At 40.9% G+C, this 20,073-nt stretch overlaps 1 protein-coding gene across 5 annotated transcripts in view; it reads right to left on the bottom strand.

Moving 5' to 3' along the window:
* IARS1 (isoleucyl-tRNA synthetase 1) overlaps positions 1 to 20,073 on the bottom strand; it is a 102,985-nt gene that overhangs the window by 5,139 nt on the left and 77,773 nt on the right. For all 5 annotated transcript variants that reach the window (XM_083429080.1, XM_083429079.1, XM_083429078.1 and 2 more), the window contains 10 exons: positions 16,878 to 16,980; positions 16,595 to 16,678; positions 13,901 to 14,075; positions 13,088 to 13,200; positions 12,152 to 12,247; positions 10,689 to 10,865; positions 7,668 to 7,779; positions 6,698 to 6,823; positions 2,648 to 2,788; positions 1,672 to 1,824 (listed from right to left, as the gene is read on the bottom strand). In XM_083429080.1, the coding sequence (XP_083285206.1) occupies positions 1,672 to 1,824; positions 2,648 to 2,788; positions 6,698 to 6,823; positions 7,668 to 7,779; positions 10,689 to 10,865; positions 12,152 to 12,247; positions 13,088 to 13,200; positions 13,901 to 14,075; positions 16,595 to 16,678; positions 16,878 to 16,980 (1,280 nt within the window). The remainder of the gene's footprint in view (positions 1 to 1,671; positions 1,825 to 2,647; positions 2,789 to 6,697; positions 6,824 to 7,667; positions 7,780 to 10,688; positions 10,866 to 12,151; positions 12,248 to 13,087; positions 13,201 to 13,900; positions 14,076 to 16,594; positions 16,679 to 16,877; positions 16,981 to 20,073) is intronic.

Genomic DNA, 20,073 nt, shown 5'->3' on the forward strand with positions numbered 1-20,073 from the left:
TATGTAGATCACGGATGTCCAACAGGTCGATCGTGATCTACTGGTCGATCGCGGGATCCTGACAACCCAGCACTTTCCCCTTAACACAGTGGTTTTCAAGCGATGCACTGTGGCAATCTGTGGCACCTTGAATGATGATCATGGGTGTTGTGGGGGAAGCCACAGGTAGCAACGGGGAATGGGGAACCTTATGGGAGGGAAACTATTCTTCTTTCCAATTGGTTGACACTGCTGTTACTTAGTTGGTTCCACCTACCATGCAACTGCACTGGTCATTTACTGGTCAAAAGGCTTGTCATTTCACACTCTTCCCTGCAGAGCCACACCTTGTTCTGCCCCCTTGCTCTCTACATGCCATGTGCAAAAGAAGAAGGGGTAAGTGGTTGATTATACCAGCTGCGGGGCAGAACTTACTTGAGGAAGCAAGAATCAGTAACTGGATTGGTCAAGTCAAACTAGCATGGCTTGCGCTGATTGGTTTGCAGTGGCCACAGCAAGCCAGGCTCCCTCCTTGAACTCAGGGTTATATGTTGACTTTCTGGGGCGGCTCTAGCTTGGAATCAGGACCAGTCCTCATGGGGCAGTGATGGAACCGTGGTGAAAGGGGAGAAAACATGATGGCACAGGGCAGGGTGAAATGAACCATGCAGAGAAATAGCTCTGAATTCCCAGGCAGGGAGACCTTGCGGGGTTCCTACTTATTTCTAATACTGGCACTAAGGGAAAGGTGTTAGGGGGTGGGGAAGGACCCAAACAAGTGGCACACTCCTGCAGTTGGGACACTGAAGTTCAGCAAACCTTCACTTGTCATGAGAGAGAGACAGGTCACCTGGAACCCCAGTTTGTAAGGGCTGGTGGGGGAAGTGGGGGAGGACGCTGCCAATCTAAATGATGTATTCATAACTATCTAGGCAGTAAGTCTGGTTGGGCTGAGTGGGACTTAATTTTTATAAACCCACATAGGTTTGGGCTGCAAATGGGCAGCTGTGAACATCTGTAAGACACACTTCCCATAGGCTAAAGAAGAATTCTAAACTTCGCTGCTGGTGCTTGGTCTTAACAGCTGTTGTGGCGGCAACTCTGCTTTAAGGTTCTAGTTTCCCAAACTGGGATTCTGTTAAATACTTCATTTAATGGTGAGATACCAGTGGGCAGGTTAATAGGTAAGAACTTGTCACTTCTTGCTTTGGCCACAAGTGACTTGATCCAACCCCAGCCCCGTACTTTGCTGGGGGCAGGAATTCAGTAGGGCTTACTTACAAGCAGGCATGGTTAGGATTGCAGGGAATGATGAAACAACACAAGTTTTACCAGGTATCCCACAGGAGAGCTGCAGAAAAGACTGTAGTTGATCAAAGGCGGCATGCACTCAAAAAGGCTGAAAACCTCTGCCTTAACAGATTGATTTATCACCCCGATGAGAACTAGGCCAGTGTACGTAAAAGATGTGTGAAGACAGGACTGTTTGAAACACTAGCAGGGGCTGACATGACTGACTGCTCCTCTGCACAAAATCTTTCTGTGCACATTGGACATTTACATAATGGGAAAAGGTTGTAGTTGAGCCTTCTCTCTACCATGCTGGGATTTTTTTTTGGTTCTAAAGTATCTAGGATCTTTTTATTAAAAAAAAACCAAGAAACACTAAGAGCAGTATGAGACTCTGCTTACCTTCTGTCAGCGCTTCATCCAGGAACAATTTTAGCCGCCTGCTTCTGAGTCCAAACACTTTCCCCGTTTCATGTAGAAGCCCTTGATATGTGAGTCCATTCTGACCAACTGGGTTTTCCATTAGAAGAGTTCCCACCAATCCATTCAGACACTCTGCAGGAAACAAGTTGTGATGATTCTCAGCAGCGAAAAAGAAACAAAAATTTCCCTTACATCCCACAGGTATGCATTTCTCCTACACCCTCCTAGAAATCTGATGCCAGCCTCAGGCTGTAATCCCATGTGCACTTACCCAGGAGTAAGCCCCATTAAACACATGGGATTGTATGGGGATGCACTATCATTCATAATTCACACCCTGAGCAAGGCTGGAAGTTGGCTGCCTAGTGTTAAGAAAGGATTTTGCAATGCTTTTATATTAAAACTACAATGATATGGCAATACAATTTGTCTAGCATAAATGTACAACATCTACAGAATTTGTGAGGACAAGATCAAGGTGATAACTGAACTTGCTCAAGACATGAGAAGTTTGTGAGTACATGCAATGGGATTGTTGAGTAAATGCCTCTGTTTCGCACACATCCAGAACAGCTGCTCTCCAGTATATATCCTTGAGCTGGTCTTGTTAATTCTATTTTCAGCTCTAGAGATAATTTCGTTTTGTCTTCTTATGTCCTATGAAAACCCCAGGCTACAACTTACTGTTGCCTTTCCCCGCAATATCACTTCAGTTCTTTACCTTACCTCCCTCAAAAGAAACTCCAGCATGTCAAAACCTTAACAGTATTACTGTTTGGGGAGAGGCAGAAAGAGCATGACTTGTGCCTGTTTAATTGTGTGACGGGGGGGTCACATGTAACCACAGCAACTGGAAATAGGAAGCAGCCATGCCTTTAGCTAGATTTCAAACGGGGCCCCAGATTTAAGTTGCAATAAATAATTTGATCTCGTATCATATGATCAGTATAATTACCTTGTGGTTTTGCATTCACTAGTTGTAAATTGATATACTGACAGAGGAAGCCATCAAGACTGTTCAAGGCTGGCACTGACCCCGCAGTTACATGAAGCATCTTTCCACTGAGACTCAGCAAGTCTGTTTGGTTTTTCAGTTCTGAAAAGAAAAATCCAGCTGCTATAAGCAAACCAACAAGCAACAACTCTCCCAGTTATCACCTGATACTGGTCAGCTGCTTACAGTAAATTTGCTTTCAGATGCAGTTCACAGATTGTTGGCATCCATCTGTTTTGAGAGACAATGGAGTGCACCTCCGGGGGTGAAGTCAAACTGCTGAAGAATCACAGCGCCTGCTGTGGCTGCAGATACCACTAACTTGTAACAGCTACCTCCTGTCTTGTTTTGCTGTGTTAGCAGCACCAAAGTGACCTCTCCAGGGCGCAAGCCTGGGCAGTGTGTATGGAGTTCACAGATACTCCTCCTTAAACTGGAAACATTTTTGTCTGATTATTTGTATTCACTTGCTGGGAATACTTATAGTGCAGTAGACATTAGGTGCTGTTGACCTCCACCTCATGTCAGCCTCAGCCAGCGTAGCCAATGATCAGGGATGATGAGACTTCTAGTCTAGAATCATCCGCAAAGCCACAGTTTTGCCACCCCAAATGTATATGGCATAAAGAGAATAAAGATTAGAAAGCATCTTTGGACTGGATTGATGTGCCTGGATCGGGACGTCCTACATTGCAAAGTCTGGGCCATTCTTATGTTACCAGGGTGTCAAGACTCTCAGTGTTGCCTCCTATTTCTGCAAGGAGAAGTCTTGTTCGAAAGAATTCTAAAATCTTAGTGAGAGGGTCAACAAGCATATAGCTAGAGGTGATCCAGTTGACACCGTGCACTTAAGACTTTCAAAAAGCTTTTGATAAAGTACTGCGCCCAAGACTCCTGAGTAAGTTCGGAAGTTATGGGAGAAGAGCTACTGATCCATAGGACAAGGAAGAGGAAGCAGAGGGTAGGAATAAATGGACAGTTCTTTTAATGGAGGGTATAGAAAGTGAAGTTTTCCAAAGATCCATATTAGGACCTGTGCTTTCAGAAATGCTTATGAATTATCTAGAAATAGGGGTGAGCAGTGAGGCAGTTGGGTTTACTGAGGACACCAAATTGTTCAGGTGAGTTAAAACAAAACGTAAGATTTCCATGTAAGTCTATCATTACTGTCCAGCCTAACCTACCATGCAAGATTCTGGGAGGGGGGACCCCATGCATGCTGTCCTAAAATCCTTCTAGAAACCATTTTTTTAAAGTTTATTATTTATTAAAGTTATCTTCCACCCTTCCTCCCAAAGGAGTCTCTAACAGAGCCTTCTTGCTTATTTTGCCCCTTTTGATTTTTTTTTAAAAAGTGTGCTGTTTAGAAGGACAACGAAGACTGCTAACAATGGAGAAGACATTTATTAATGCATTTATTGCATTAAGAAGTATTGCACAAAAGGATTTATTTGATTTTTTTCATCTGCAGAAGGCAGAAATTCTGACAGCATCAGACTAAAAGTCCAGTGCTTGAATAAATTTACCTGCAAATAAGGATGGCACACCCAATCATTATCAATCAATGAATTGCAAGAAATGCCATATTAGGATTTATACAACTCAGATAATCTACACATTATGTGAACGTGCCATAAATTGGAGTGGGGATCTGTCAATACACACCACTCAAAAAGCAATTCCCACACCTTTTGCCCTCTCATGCCTGATATGACATTTTGGAGAAGGTGTATCAATGAATTAGTGCCATCCTCTGTGAACATAAATCACAAGTCTTCCAAACACTCTGAAATTAACTTGTTAATATATATACATATGCACACACACACATATATGAGTGACAATACAGCCAGAATAATTTTAAGTTCAAATCAGTTGAATAGATCTTCAACTTATTTGAATAAATATAAATTAAGAGATGTTACAGAATCTTACAGAGCTGCATTTTAAAGCAAGTGCATTAATTACAAAAAATATTTCTATAGCTGTGTGGAATTATGTGGAGCAAAATTGATTTGTCCATACTTTTATATTTGGAAAAATCACATTCTAAGACATGCAAATTAGTCTGCCTCTCTTTGTCTGCCAAGCAAGACCACATAAGCGGATACATAATTTGGAATATGAGCTCAATATTCAGTAAAGATGCCATAGCTGAACATTTGGTTCAAAATGCTGAGTAGACCAGAGATAAACCTTCCCACTGACCCTCATCACTAAGTGATGATACAGCAGATTCAGCTGTATTGCTTTGTGCTCATGTGGCTTGATGAGCACATTGCTCTTTGTGCAGGTTTGTTTTTTACTCCAAAGATAATGGCACCATGCATCTTGACACAGCAGAGAGAACAATACAGCTCAAGATGATTCGGGCAAACAAGAAATCACTTTAATTAACAGTTTAAAAAAAGAAAAGTGCTTTCCTGTTACCTGACCGTTTCGTCTTTTTCATATATAGCTTTCTCTGTTTACAACATTAGGATATTAAACACAAAGCAGAAAAAAATGTGGAATCATTCTATTATCTGTCCTGTTTCCTAAACCCTATATTTACAATGCATATGTATAAGCTAAAACTGCCAACATCTGGTGTAGACCACAATTTAGTTTTATATAGTAAGGAGATATTGGGCAGTTTTTTGCAAAATCAATAGATCTCTCCCAAAACACAACTAGGCACTGCTTTCACTGTGAGTTAGCTTTGGCTGTCATCACATAGACAAATCTGATTGGCTGCATCATTACCGTTGCTAGGAAGAAGGCCAATTTGAAGGGTGAGAAAGCGGCAGCCAATTGGACTTGTGAGAACAAGCTCACAATGGAGTATTTCTACCACCACAATCAGAATACAAAGGGTTTACCAAGAAGCAGCCACCTACATACGTCACTGAGAAGGAAAGCACTTTTTACAGTGGAGAAAGATTTTGTTAATAGCTCCCCTCACTCAGGCTCACCCCTAACTGCTATTTCACCTTCTTCTTAATATCCATGGTAAAAGCTACCAAACAAAACCGATGAGATAACTATGTGTGAGCAGTATAAAACTTCTGTAAAGTGTGACACTACTCATGTGCTATGCAAAGTATACTCAAAAATATGTTTCTGAAATGTGCATGAAAGCCTTTAAGTAAAGTACTAGTGTGAAACTGTTTGCTATGGCGTATTCAATTTCTCTTAAATTCTTTTTTTTAAAAAGAAGAAAAAGTTGACAGCTAGGACACCAGCAACAAGGGGGTTCAGGAAACCTCCATAGGGTCTATGTGCTTTCCATGTGTTGCTACAGGATCAGCAGTTTCTTTTAAAAAAAAATACTTTAAAGGGGTAACAATGGCCAGGCAACACAGTATGAACATAGTGTGAGATTTTTACTCAGTTCCTTTTGTTACTTTTTATTGCATCAGTCATGTTCTGTTTCTTGTCGCTGCGAAGTTTTATGTGTCAAAATTATTGTCTACCTGTTTAAGAGAGGAACAAGTTAAAACCTAAAGTGTATTTTAACAAAATTGTTCTGTATATACAACTCTGGAGATCTTCAAACCTCCGTATGACAAAACACTTCAAAGTGGCAACAGCAGAGAAATGGCTTTATGACAGCTTTAGAATGTAAACCGCATACGTTATGACTATATCAGAGTTTGAAATGCTATCACAACTTGTTCTTCTGGGTTTAAGTAGCCAAATAAGGAGTCAAAAAGCACTCTCCTGAACATTCCATCTGAAATTGAGCAAATTTACCACAGAAGCAGCCTTCAGGAGGATTTTTTAAAATATAATTCTGGAGTTGTTTATAACCAGTTCAACAGTGTATAAACTTCTTGTCAAAAAGTAAAGTAAAACACAGGTCCAAGACTAGGCATACTTCCAAGGAGATTTTAATTTTAAAGCAAGTGTCACCTGTGCTATAAAACTGCAGTAATAATAATTTCCCCAAAACATGCAAACACACAGAGACCGTGAGAAGTGTGTGCTGCTTGCACATGAGCCCTCATCATACTTAACCACACTACCCACCTGTTTTTCCATTGAAAACCGCTAACTTTGAATTTTCAAGACCAAAAATGCATGAAATGGTGTTAACAAGTTTAGCGAAGTCTAATGTATTATCTCCTTTGGGATTTTCCAGCAACACCGTACCAGCTGGAAAGAGAAGCACAAAGCAGCAATTGTAAGAAACCAATTTTGTTTAATCAATTCGTTGTCAATACTGTTACACCTATATGTAAGGGGTGGGGGGGCAGGCCTGGGGAACAAATGTGGCTCTTGGGACTCTCCCTGGCCATTTCCCCTTCCCGTTTCTTCTCCATACATCCCTCAATTGATTTTGCCTGACTGGAATGTAGGTTGCTGTACAAAGGCAAAAATCACATCCATTGCTGCACCCATCGTTGCCTCCTATTCTTGGCATGAGGCCCTCAGAGAGCTGTGAATACACACCTACTGGGTGAATACATTTACCAAGCAAGTCACTTGGATTGCACAATTCTTTCATCTCATCCAGGAATTATAACTTCATTTCAATTATATCAGTTCAATTATATTCTTTAAAATTGACACTAAATAACCAAGCACAATGGTTCAAATGGTTAAGATACCTAAACACAATTCTCAAGGTTGACTTTGTTAAAAAATATTTAAACCGATTTTTTTTAAAAGAAAATTGTCAGGGTTAAAACATATGTAAAACTAATTCAAAGGAGCCAAAGGAGGTTGAAACTGATTTTTCTTGAACAGTTGCTCTCCACTGCACATAACAAGGCACATGAGAAATGGAAATAGCTTCCAAAAGCCGCTTGCGATCTGGCACAGGGGTCAAGCCTTCAAAAGGAAGAAGTCTTATTAAGGATATGCAAACCCTTTGTGTGAGCTACCCTTTGGGTCCTTGCCATAACCTTTTTAAAAAGCAGTTTTTGATTTTTGATGCAGCAGTTTCAAAGAAGACAAATGACAAGTAACTTTCAGAAATAGTTTAAGGAATTCCTACCTTGCTCTTTCCCATTCACAGAGATGTTCAGATTGACATAAGCACATGCTGGCTCAATGCGATGATTCACAGCACCTTTGGCTAGTGTAATTTCCAGTTCTGATCCCTTCAGCTAAATAAACAAGCGTTACATTTTCTTAAAATTAATATTCTAAGAGGAGACACTCAAACTATTTCCCCTCAGAATTATTACAACTTGGAAATGCTGCAGGGATGATAGTGACAATAGTTGTAATTTAACGCTGCTTCATAATAAAAGACTGCAATACAGTATGTTAGCAGAGGCAACCCTGGTGACATTAAAAATACAATATTTGCAATTTATAAGCCAGCAAACAAACTTTTAAGGCTGCAAAAAAGTTAAATGCAGAAAATCAGAGGAAGACAGAAAGGAGTCACAGCAGCACATGCAGATAACATTATGAAATGCCATTTCTGGGTCTGCTAATGTTGGCCACTAGGGGGCAACTGTTACTACCCATTAGCCACCAGGAAACTGTCACATTTCAAAGCTGAATTAAGAATTCTGAATAGTAAGAAAGTGTGGGTGCAAAGCTACACACAAAAAAACCTTCACAGCTACCATGCAAGTGTTAAGGCCCATTTCCCCCAAAACGTTATTATTTTGATTTATCTGGGTGCACATAGGACTGGAACCTGTAGACTTAAACCTATTAAAATGCCTTTAAAGACTGGGTAGTATTTTGCTGAAGAGTAGCATTTTAAAGATGCTAAAACCAGAGGAAATTAATTTTTAAGTTTGAATCCTTTGAAAGAAAATTTACCATTCCATTACTAAATGGAAGTAGGGTTTCTTGTCCTTATTTCCCCCCACAGTCTCATAGAGAGTCAGGGGAATGGAGCATGAGAGGCTGAAAGGACAGGGGGAAGTCACTCAAAAATGGGGTAGTTGCTTGGAATTTTTGCGGTTTCATTAATATTCATTGCACCCTGATTTGCATCAGTATTTGTTCTAAAGCAAGGTTTTGGTACTGCTTTGGACTTTTTGCCTTTTTCATATATAGCTTTATTTTCCAGAAGGTAGTAGGTTGTTTAAGGCAGGCACAGGCAAACTCAGCCCTCTAGATGTTTTGGGACTACAACTCACATCATCCCCAGCTAACAGGACCAGTGGTCAGTGATGATGGGAGTTGTAGTCCCAAAACATCTGGAGGGCCGAGTTTGCCTATGCCTGATTTAAGGTTTTTAGGCTTAACTGAAACAGTATTCCAGCCTAAGCAACTAAAGGGCTTTTGACCTGATAAAATGAAAATATGAAAAAATTGCAGGACTCATCTATTCCATTTAGATCAACCATCCGTACATACACCAGGAAAATTAACATAGAATTTGCTTTTTCTGGCTGTCCCAGAACTGCACACATTGTTGCTCAGTATCTTTCATTAAACTATTATTCTCACCAAATTACATTTAAATCTGTACTCATCACAATGAATGGGACTGTCAACAACATCTTGCAGATTTGCCTCATTTTAACTGTATGAACAAATTATTAAATGACTATACACTACTATTTTCATATGTTTCCAAGTTATTTGCTAATGAAGTAATACAGGGATTATATTCTGGGGGCTTAGATTAGCTTTCTATCTATCAAGCCCATATCAATAGACAAAAACATTTACATTTCTCTTAGGCAACTTCATAGATTACCAGAAAAGTAAATGACTACTTCCTTTAAAAAATAAAGGGACCCCTGACCGTTAGGCCCAGTCATGGACGACTCTGGGGTTGTGGCGCTCATCTTCCTTTACTGGCTGAGGGAGCCGGCATACAGATTCAGGGTCATGTGGCCAGCATGACTAACCCGCTTCTGGCGAACCAGAGTAGCGCACGGAAACGCCGTTTACCTTCCCGCCAAGCGGTACCTATTTATCTACTTGCACTTTGACGTGCTTTTGAACTGCTAGGTTGGCAGGAGCTGGGACCGAACAAAGGGAGCTCACCCCGTTGCGGGGATTTGAACCGCCGACCTTCTGATCGGCAAGCCCTAGGCTTTGTGATTTAACCCAAAGCGCCACCCACGTCCTTTAAGATACAGAAAATAACAGTTACATTGTGCAGTTTAAGTTCGTTGTGCAGCTTAAAAGAAATAGGCAACTTCACTGACTACCTTTTACCTTTGAAATAATTTCAAGACATGTATTGTTCTATTTTTAAAAAATCTACTATTTGATGTAAAAGAAAAAACAATGTATGGTTATTTCACACTTCTATACTGTGCTACCCAGATGCATTCACTCTATATTCGGGTGAGTAAAATATATCCAACACATGCACTGGCCCAGCAAAAGACTTAACTTGGGAAGAGTAATGGAGCTGGCATTTTCTGTATAGGGAGATGCACTATTTATAAGCCACAACCTATGCCCAATAATACATATTGCTACATTTACACAACTCTTTGCTCTTATAAAGGATGGAGTTAGACCACATAAAGGAGGCATCTGCAAAACATGGTGTTCCTGTGAAATACCCAGCTTACAGGTGACATCCACATGATAAAAAGTGAAAGGTAGGCTCCGGGAGTTGAGAAAGCACTTTTTATGTCAGCAGTGGCTACAATAAGCACAATGTAGCTCTTAAGAAACATTTCAACAGATATTACCCCTGTGGATTAAGGTCTATCAAGCCTGCATTAAAGGAGACTCCTGAGCATCATCGGATTTAATTTGCTTTACTTGAAATCAGTAGATACAGTCAAAAAGGTAACCTACAACATGCATTTCTGAGTTTTTATTTCATAAGGTAGAGATGATTAGCTGAAATGCAGAAAACCAAGAGGGTTTTTAGTGCTGGGTATGTAAGTCCATGCTGACCAGTTCTGAAACCACTTGGATGATTTCTGTGACTTCCTGAACTTAAAGCTTGTCATATAATATGAACATCTGAAATGGATATACCGACTCTGGTCCAATAAACATTTAATGTGAGGCAATGCATTATTCAGATAATGGGGTGAGGTGAATATTTTCCAAAGAAATTCTTGCTTGTTTTTACCTGGGTTTTCTCTTGAATAAGCACTTCCGTTGAGGTAGGCACTGGGTATGGCTTCAAGGCAGCCTTTATTGTTGCAAAAATGAAATCTGTATGCTCCTTAATAACAGTATCAAGATAATCACCTTCTGGATGAGCACGGTAATACACTGTAATCTCATCAGTTGGAACAAGATTGCGCTGTAACAAAATCAGCAACCCAATTGAGTGAGCAATAAAGATTACCTATCACCAAATATTTGCAACCAAAAAGTAAAATCTTTTTTTGGTATAATCAGAACAAAACACACATTTAAGAAGTCAAGCATAATTATAGCAAATATTCTGGCAAGCAGAAAAGCATCTAATTGCACATCACATGTTAGTTTGTCTTAGCCAAAGTCCAATGGCACTCTACAAAACATTTTGCTTCAAAATAAAAAAGATTTCACCAAGAAAAACAAAAATAAAGGTATTCTGCAAATGAGCAATTGGTTTTTATATTTAAGAATGCAAACAAAAAGTAGAACTGACCAACAAATACTGTCCCCACATTTAAAAATATTAACCAAATGAACACAATTCTGTTCTGGAGGAGTCTGCAGTTGATTGAGCAATGGCATCTATAGCTCTTGTTATCTTGATAAAATGAGAAGTCACCTTCACACACAATTACCTATGTCATGCTCATTTTTTAAATCATCTTTTCTAGTCTCCTTTTATAGCCATCTGTTCTTCATGTATAACTAGACATTGTGAGTGCAGGCACACAGGATAACAACTGAGAGAGGCCAAAGCACCGCAGGCCAACACACAACTGCCAAATATACTTTAAGAGAGTCACGGTTTATAAGTGTTTATACGCTAATGCCAGAAAGCCTCCAAGTCAAGATGCGCGAACTGGAGTGCTTGGTCTTAAGAGGACGGCATTCACATACTGGGCATAACAAAAATCTGATGGAATGGAGAGAACTGGTGGGACACGATTGTATCTCTGGATCTAAATTCGATAGGACAGGGAACAACAGACTGGAGGTGGTGTCACTCTATACATCAAAGAAAGCGTTGAATTCAACAAGCTAGAAATCTCCAAAGAGGTAGACTCCTCTAGCATTGTGGGTAGTGACACAAGGCCCAACAATAAGTGGACATGCTATCAGTCAAAGCAGGTAGGAAAACGTTTTTCTCCCTCTCTCATAACACTAAAATTTGTGGACATTCAGTGAAGCTCAATGCTAGAGGATTCCGGACAGACAAAAGAAAGTACACCATAACACAGCACATATTTAAACTATAGAATTTGCTTCCACAGGAGGCAGGAATGGCCATCAACTTGGATGGCTTTAAAAGAGGATTAGACAAATTCATGGTGAAGGCTATCCTGTTCTAGCCACAACAGCTGACCATGGTCAGAGGCAGCATGCTTCTGAATACCAAACTACAGGAGGGGAGATTGCTCTTGTGCTTCATTTCCCAGATTTACTAACCTTCTTCCGAAGTTTCTGGATGCGATTTATTACTTCACGTGCAACGCCTTCATCAACCATAGACTGATCGGGAGTAACATCCAGGAGAACCAAAACCTGGCCAGAAAAAAGGCAGATGCTATATAAACCTTGTTTTATAACAACAATCATAGACATGTTCATGTGGATTGAGACAAGAGAAACTGTGTTTTACAAGTTAGAGCTAGTTGCTATTGACTCAATCTTTGTTGTTCTTTTGAACTGTTACAATATATATACTAAGGTGCTACTGGAAGGAATTTTTGTTTCAAATATATATACTGCTAGAGACATGCACAATGGGGCACACTAGGACAACCCCATGCATGGTGTGCTTAACTTTTTGCCCTGATGTCAATAGTGACAATACAGGTTGTGGTGGTAGTGATGGGGTGCTAAGCACACTGCAGGTCTTGAGATTTTAGCTGGGCATAGCTACTTGAAAGTGAAATAGCCAGCCACAGGATCGGAAAAAACAGTTAAATTCCTGCAGTTATTATGGCAGTCACTTGTCCGAGGACGTCACTGCTTAGACTTGCAAAGCGCTCCTCCTCATTTAGCTATTGCTGCTAATGACACAGCTCCTTCTCCAAATTCCAGCCAATTTTTTGTTCTTCTCTTTTTCAATTTATCTGCTCAGTTCTACACTTCCAGCAACTGCTATAATATGATTATGTCCATTTATGATATGGAACAGAAGCCAACTGTTCTATGTCAAACATTCCCCTGGGTTAGTTCAAAATCCTTGCATGAGCCTAAGCAACTCTTTGGATCACTGTTTCCTGCCATCTCAAGCAGATATGCCAAAATGGTATGGTATAGGTTCTATACTGCAGAGGTACTGATCCAAGGCAACTAGTGCTAGCAACATGAACATCTGGATTTCCCATCGTCGTCACTGATCACTACATTTGATACCTGAGAATCAGAATGTGCTTCAAATTGGGCAGATCCTCCTTCAGCCTGGTTAAAGGTGTACATCAGACGGAGATCTTCTTCATGTAGTTCATGACCTTCTACAACAATGGTGCCTGATTCATTTAAACCAGAGAATTACCTATTTTATATTAAACAAGTGTTCCAAGCTTTCAAAAATGTGCAATTAGTCAACATTTCAATGTACTGATGTTTTCTGTCTCTTGTTTGAATGACAACATCCATATCAATGTATTTCTCTGACTTTCTTGTGTTTAGAACAAACATTTTTGCTCCGTGGGCCAGATATTTATCAGAAATTTACAGGAGGATGGGGTCTTCCGCCTGTCAAAATTCCCTCAGTAACTTTGAAAATCCAGTTTCCAACTCTTCAGTCTCTGGCAGAATAACTGGAACAAAGTGTTCCAGGTTCTGAAAGCTTAGACCATCCAAAGAACGTTCAAAGCAAAATATGAGAAGTATAAAAACATTTTCTACTCAAGGTAGTTTGGATTCTTTTATAGACGTTTAGACCCCTGACTAAGCACTTCCCTGAACATTTCCCCGTTTTGCAGAATTGATTTAACCTTTCTACTCTTTGCAGTTATTTTCCAATATGTTTATGGAACCTATAAACATTTGACAATATACTAACAAGAGAAATAGCTTTTAAATCTCTGCCTTTTTGCTTTTAGAAAAGAAAACCAAGCAGCTAAATGGATTGGTTTCCATACCTGAAAATAAAAATTATTTTGCGTCTGTTTCCAAGGTCATCACACTTTTCTGACAAACTACACATACTCCACTGATACTAACCAGTCTTCTGGAATTCTTCCAACTGCTCACTTTTCAATTCCTTCACAGCAGCCATAACAGATTTAAAGGCACCTTTCAGACGCTTCCCAAGCACCATGTGATCAGGTTCTGCTCTTAGGCGGATCCCATATTTATCTTTCTCAGTTGATAATGTCACTTGACGGACATTCAGTTCCTGTGCGTTTCCCAAAAAAGTAATAAAATTGAAAAAAAAAGTTTTAAAAATAATCATCACTTGAAGTCATGATTAACAAACCATTTTACAGGCTGAATGGCAAAATATTACAGAGAGTAGGACAAACAAAAAACAGCTGTCTGCTATTTTGATATATGTGCGCTTGAAGTTTGAACAGTACTATGATTAAGTCATTTTAGATTGTTTGTTTATACAAAAATACTTTGCTGTACAGAAGACCAAATTAAATAGAGCTCCCATTCATGCTATTAAATAAGAAAAAGTTCTCCCACCAAAGTATTATCCAAACATCCTTACCTATTTCCACCCCTGAGTTTCCACCTTACACCTTCTAAAGACCCCAGTCCTACTCTACTCAAGGTCTCCTCACTCCATAACCCATAAAACCTTTTGAGATCACTCCTATTCCATTCAGCCTTTGTCCTTGGCTCTTTTGTCTCGTTATTAAGCCAGACGTCTTTTCCTCCTTGAACTAACCCCAAACTGATCTTTTCCTAAATAGTGAACACTTTTCAGTAACTAAGAACTATCTACTGTTTAATTCCATCTAATGCAAGGTTGGTGTTAAATACAGTCGTACAAACCAAACAGGAGATGGTCTGATAAAATAAACCACCTTTCCTATTTTGCATCTGAAAGCTTTTCTAGCATACTTCTGCTGTGTTGCTCTTGTTCGTAGGAAGCCTGGGAGACCTTTTGTCTGGCCAAACAAATGTACATACAATATTATAAAGAGTTCCATGTCTTTTACGAGGCATTGAGCTCTAAGAATCCAATACACGAAACCACACAAGGGGTCACTTTGTCTGGCAAGCCACACTTTAATCTCTAAAATAGATAAAGGATAAAATTGGCTCCATTTCCAGAGCAGAACAGTTCACTATCAGCCCTCTGAAGCAACGCTTAGCTGAAAGCAATTTACTAGTACAAAACAATCAAAACATTTTATGCGCTTTCTTTCCATCTCATTTCTTTTTTTCTCTCTTCTTTTTTTCAACAGGAAAGTCCACATACTAATCTTCCTTCCACTTACTGTTTAATGAACTGTGCTTTCGCAATTGGTATTAGAATCAAAAAGAATGTCAACTGACAGCAACAAGGTTTTACACAGCAAGCGAGTGGCTCCTCTTGCAGTTCCATCAGCCACACTCCAAAGGGACGCAGGTGGAAGCAGGTCCACAGACACCCATAAGCAGCCACAGAGCAGGAGTGTTATTTAGGTTCTCCACCATGTCCCATTTCACCGGGAAACTCAAGGAAAGCCACCACATCCATACCAACAGCTTTTTTAAAAAAAACTTATTTTGCACCAAAATCCAAAACTGCCCTTTTGAAGTTAGCTTAGTGGAATGAGACGGTTTAGGAGGGCAGCTTCTTCAGAAAGGCATAATGAAAAATGATACTGCGATGCTGCAAGACAATCCTTTCTCATGATTTTGTGAATGATCAATGATCATGAAGTATTTATCTCCGAAAAATATGTGGTCAAAAGTCAACTGTATTATACATAATATACAGATGTCACAATTTATCCTCTGCTTAGTTTGGTCCTTGCAGTCTTCATATGTAATCAAGAGTACTCAGTAATGACCTTATTTTTCTCAATAAAGCATGTGTTTGCTTAACCCCTGCCTACACATAGATCTTGATAGGTCTCTGTGCCTGAGTTAGGTCTCTGTGCCTGAGCTTGACTGGAGTAAGACAACACACAAGAGTCCGCTGCAGGCTCAAGTCCAAAACATGACAGCATTGAGCAATAACAAGGGGAGCCCAAAGCTAAGCCAAGATCAAGCAGCAGGCAACTGTAGTCCTGGGTCAAATGAAATCCAAAGGTTGAGTCAGAAGGTATGTGTGTGAAAGAGATATCCAACAAACTCAGGCCAACACACAAGGACTTCCACCTGCCAAATGGGTGGTCTTCTCCTTCCTTCTATTTTTCCCACTCTTTGCTCCAAATCTGCTTCAGAGGCTTGAGAAAACCCCCAGAATAGATCGGGAAGCAGTCCCCTTGTGCAGGTGGAAGCAGAGGCAGAGCTAGCTGCTCCAGCACAGCGGCGCACATGCTATACACCCAGGGGCAGGGCTAGCTGCCCCCAGGGGTGGGGTGAGCATCCCAGGGGGGCAGGGGGGCAATTTCACCCCCCTCAGGATGACACCCAGGGTGGACCGCACCCACCCCTTCCTCCACCATTGGGTGGAAGTCCTTTACTAACAGGGTGGCTTAGTTGGATACAACCCACTCTGTTTTATTTTTAACTGAATTTATATTCCCACCACCAAGGAGCCCAGGGTGGCAAAGCAGCACCTAATTTTAAGAAAAAACGTTCTCAACGAAGTTGCAAGGGCAATGTCCACATCTGCCACTCTCCTGTGCTGCCTGGATCATGGTGTGCTGTAATGCTGACAGACTTGCAAGGCAAAAGACCTGGCATCAACCTTAATAAAAACCAATAAGAACTTAAGTTCTAGCAGCAAAACCTTCTGCTCTTCTGTCTTACCTCAAGTATATACTTTTCCAAGGACTTGATATCTTCCAGCGCCTGGGGATCCTGATGAATAACCACCACCTCTTTCAGTGGGTACTGAAATTAAATTCAACATCATCAGTCTGGAAAAAGGTACCAAAGATCTATTGCAAAATGGCTATTTAAACCATGGCTATTTAACAGATATCCTTATAGTTCATTTTCTGGAATTCATTGATTTACCTATGCATTTCTCTGTCACAACCAATAAGCGCTTATGGGATATTGATGTAAGAGAAATTAAAAAACATCTTACCTTTACTGGAATGGTTTTCCTGTCTCTGATTACCCGTCCAAGCTCAACAACAGATTGCATTCGGGAAACGGCACTTTCTATATTTTTGTCAATCAGATCCTCTCTAGATTCAAAAGGGGGGGAAATGGAAACTTGTTTTACATATGAAGCTAACCCCTTTAAAAATAATAACCTACATTTAAAACCTGGATGAAAAGAAAAAGCCCTTTGCTGGGACCCTCTTGTACAGCAGAATTGCCAGAAACAGCATTTTTGAGCATATTAAAGATTGCACCGAACACAAAATCGCCAATTTGAGTCAGTGCACCATGGTGGATAGAGTGATGGACTTGGGACTATGGAGACTGGGTTCGAATCTTCATGCTCAGCCATGAAACTTACAGAGTAAACTAGATCTGTTCAAGAAAATTAGAGATATGAAAGGAACATTTTGTACAAAGATTACCATAATAAAGGACAAAAGTGGTAAGGACCTAACAGAAGCAGAAGACATCAAGAATAGGTGGCAAGAATACACAGATGAATTATACCAGAAAGATATGGATAGCTCGTACACCCCAGGTAGTGGGGTTGCTGACCTTGAGCCAGACATCCTGGAGAGTGAAGTCAAATGGGCCTTAGAAAGCACTGCAAATAACAAGGCCAGTGGAAATGATGGTATTCCGGCTGAACTATTTAAAAATTTAAAAGATAATGCTGTTAAGGTGCTACACTCAATATGCTACCAAATCTGGAAAACTCAGCAGTGGCCAGAGGACTGGAGAAGATCAGTCTACATCCCAATCCCAAAGAAGGGCAGTGCCAAAGAATGCTCCAACTACCGCACAATTGCACTCATTTCACACGCTAGCAAGGTTATGCTTAAAATTCTACAAGGTAGGCTTAAGCAGTATGTGGACCGAGAACTCCCAGAAGTGCTAACTGGATTTCGAAGGGGCGGAGGAACCAGAGACCAAATTGCAAACATGCGCTGGATTATGGAGAAAGCTAGAGAGTTCCAGAAAGACATCTACTTCTGCTTCGTCGACTATACAAAAGCTTTTGACTGTGTCGACCACAGTAAATTATGGCAAATTCTTAAAGAAATGGGAGTGCCTGATCACCTCATCTGTCTCCTGAGAAATCTCTATGTGGGACAAGAAGTTACAGTTAGAACTGGATATGAAACAACTGATTGGTTCAAAATTGGGAAAGGAGTACGACAAGGCTGTATATTGTCTCCCTGCTTATTTAACTTATATGCAGAATTCATCATGCGAAAGGCTGGGCTGGATGAATCCCAAGCCAGAATTAAGATTGCCGGAAGAAATATCAACAACCTCAGATATGCAGATGACACAACCTTGATGGCAGAAAGTGAGGAGGAATTAAAGAAACTTTTAATGAGGGTGAAAGAGGAGAGCGCAAAATATGGTCTGAAGCTCAGCATCAAAAAAACGAAGATCATGGCCACTGGGCCCATCACCTCCTGGCAAATAGAAGGGGAAGAAATGGAGGCAGTGAGAGATTTTACTTTCTTGGGCTCCATGATCACTGCAGATGGTAACAGCAGCCACAAAATTAAAAGACGCCTGCTTCTTGGGAGAAAAGCGATGACAAACCTAGACAGCATCTTAAAAAGTAGAGACATCACATTGCCAACAAAGGTCCGTATAGTTAAAGCCATGGTTTTCCCAGTAGTGATGTATGGAAGTGAGAGCTGGACCATAAAGAAGGCTGATCGCCGAAGAATTGACGCTTTTGAATTATGGTGCTGGAGGAGACTCTTGAGAGTCCCATGGACTGCAAGAAGATCAAACACATCCATTCTTAAGGAAATCAGCCCTGAGTGCTCACTGGAAGGACAGATCGTGAAGCTGAGGCTCCAATACTTTGGCCACCTTATGAGGAGAGAAGACTCCCTGGAAAAGACCCTGATGTTGGGAAAGATGGAGGGCACAAGTAGAAGGGGACGACAGAAGACGAGATGGTTGGACAGTGTTCTCGAAGCTACCAGCATGAATTTGACCAAACTGCGGGAGGCCGTGGAAGACAGGAGTGCCTGGTGTGCTCTGGTCCATGGGGTCATGAAGAGTCGGACACGACTAAACGACTAAACAACAACAACAAAGAGCAAGTCACATTCTCTTTCGGCCTAACCTATTCCATTAAATTATTAAGACAAATTAGGAGTAGCTGGTGGGTTTGGGTTTGGATTTGATATCCCGCCTTTCACTCCCCTTCAGGAGTCTCAAAGCGGCTAACATTCTCCTTTCCCTTCCTCCCCCACAACAAACACTCTGTGAGGTGAGTGGGGCTGAGAGACTTCAAAGAAGTGTGACTGGCCCAAGGTCACCCAGCAGCTGCATGTGGAGGAACGGAGACGCGAACCCAGTTCCCCAGATTAGGGAACTACCGCTCTTAACCACTACACCACACTGGCTCCCTTGGGATGATTAGGTGATGCCACAGAGCTGCCCTCTAGAAAATGTAATCGCTGCCACTTACCAGGACAGTGTGAGCAGTGCTGAGATTAGAGCTTTGCTAACACAGTAGCTGTGCCAATCCAGTGATCCTGCCAGGGGACCTACACTGCTGCCCTGCCCCCACTCTGGTAAGCAGCAATGATGTCGATGTCAGGTGGAAGGTTCTGCCCTACTGTACCAGCAGCTTCTACTTTATTAGCTTTTAGGTGCTAAGTGAATATTTTTTTCATTATCTCAAGCTTTTAAGACATAGCTTAATGGTTGTTTTATCACTTTATTGCCAGTTTGCTTCTTGCTTCTTGCTCTTGTTAAAAGCAGTTCAGAAACAGCAGCTTGTGCAGAACAGGGCTGCAAGCCAGTACTGGGCCATATTACAAGAGGGTTTTATCAGCTGCACTGGGCTCCCAAGTCTATGCGAGTTTTAATTTTAAAATCCCTAGACAGATTGGTACCACCTCCTCCCATATGTATCTACCCAAAGCTTGATCTTCTTTGGCAGTCCTGCTCAGAGTGGCCCCATAAAATGAAGCAAGGTTGGCAGTCATCAGGAAGAGGGCCCTTTTATCACGGGCACTCCAGTTATAGAATAGCCTGTCCAGGCTAGATTGCCTTTCAAATTGGTAAAATCTGGGCCTTGGGACTGTGTTTTCCTTTTTAATCTGTTTGGATTTTCAGTGTGTGGCAAGTTATGGTTTGCGTTATTTATGTAGCATCCCCCTCCCCTGCTTTTT

Source organism: Podarcis tiliguerta (assembly GCF_965153285.1).
Source record: "Podarcis tiliguerta genome assembly, chromosome: 2".
NCBI classification, from domain to species: Eukaryota; Metazoa; Chordata; class Lepidosauria; order Squamata; family Lacertidae; genus Podarcis; species Podarcis tiliguerta.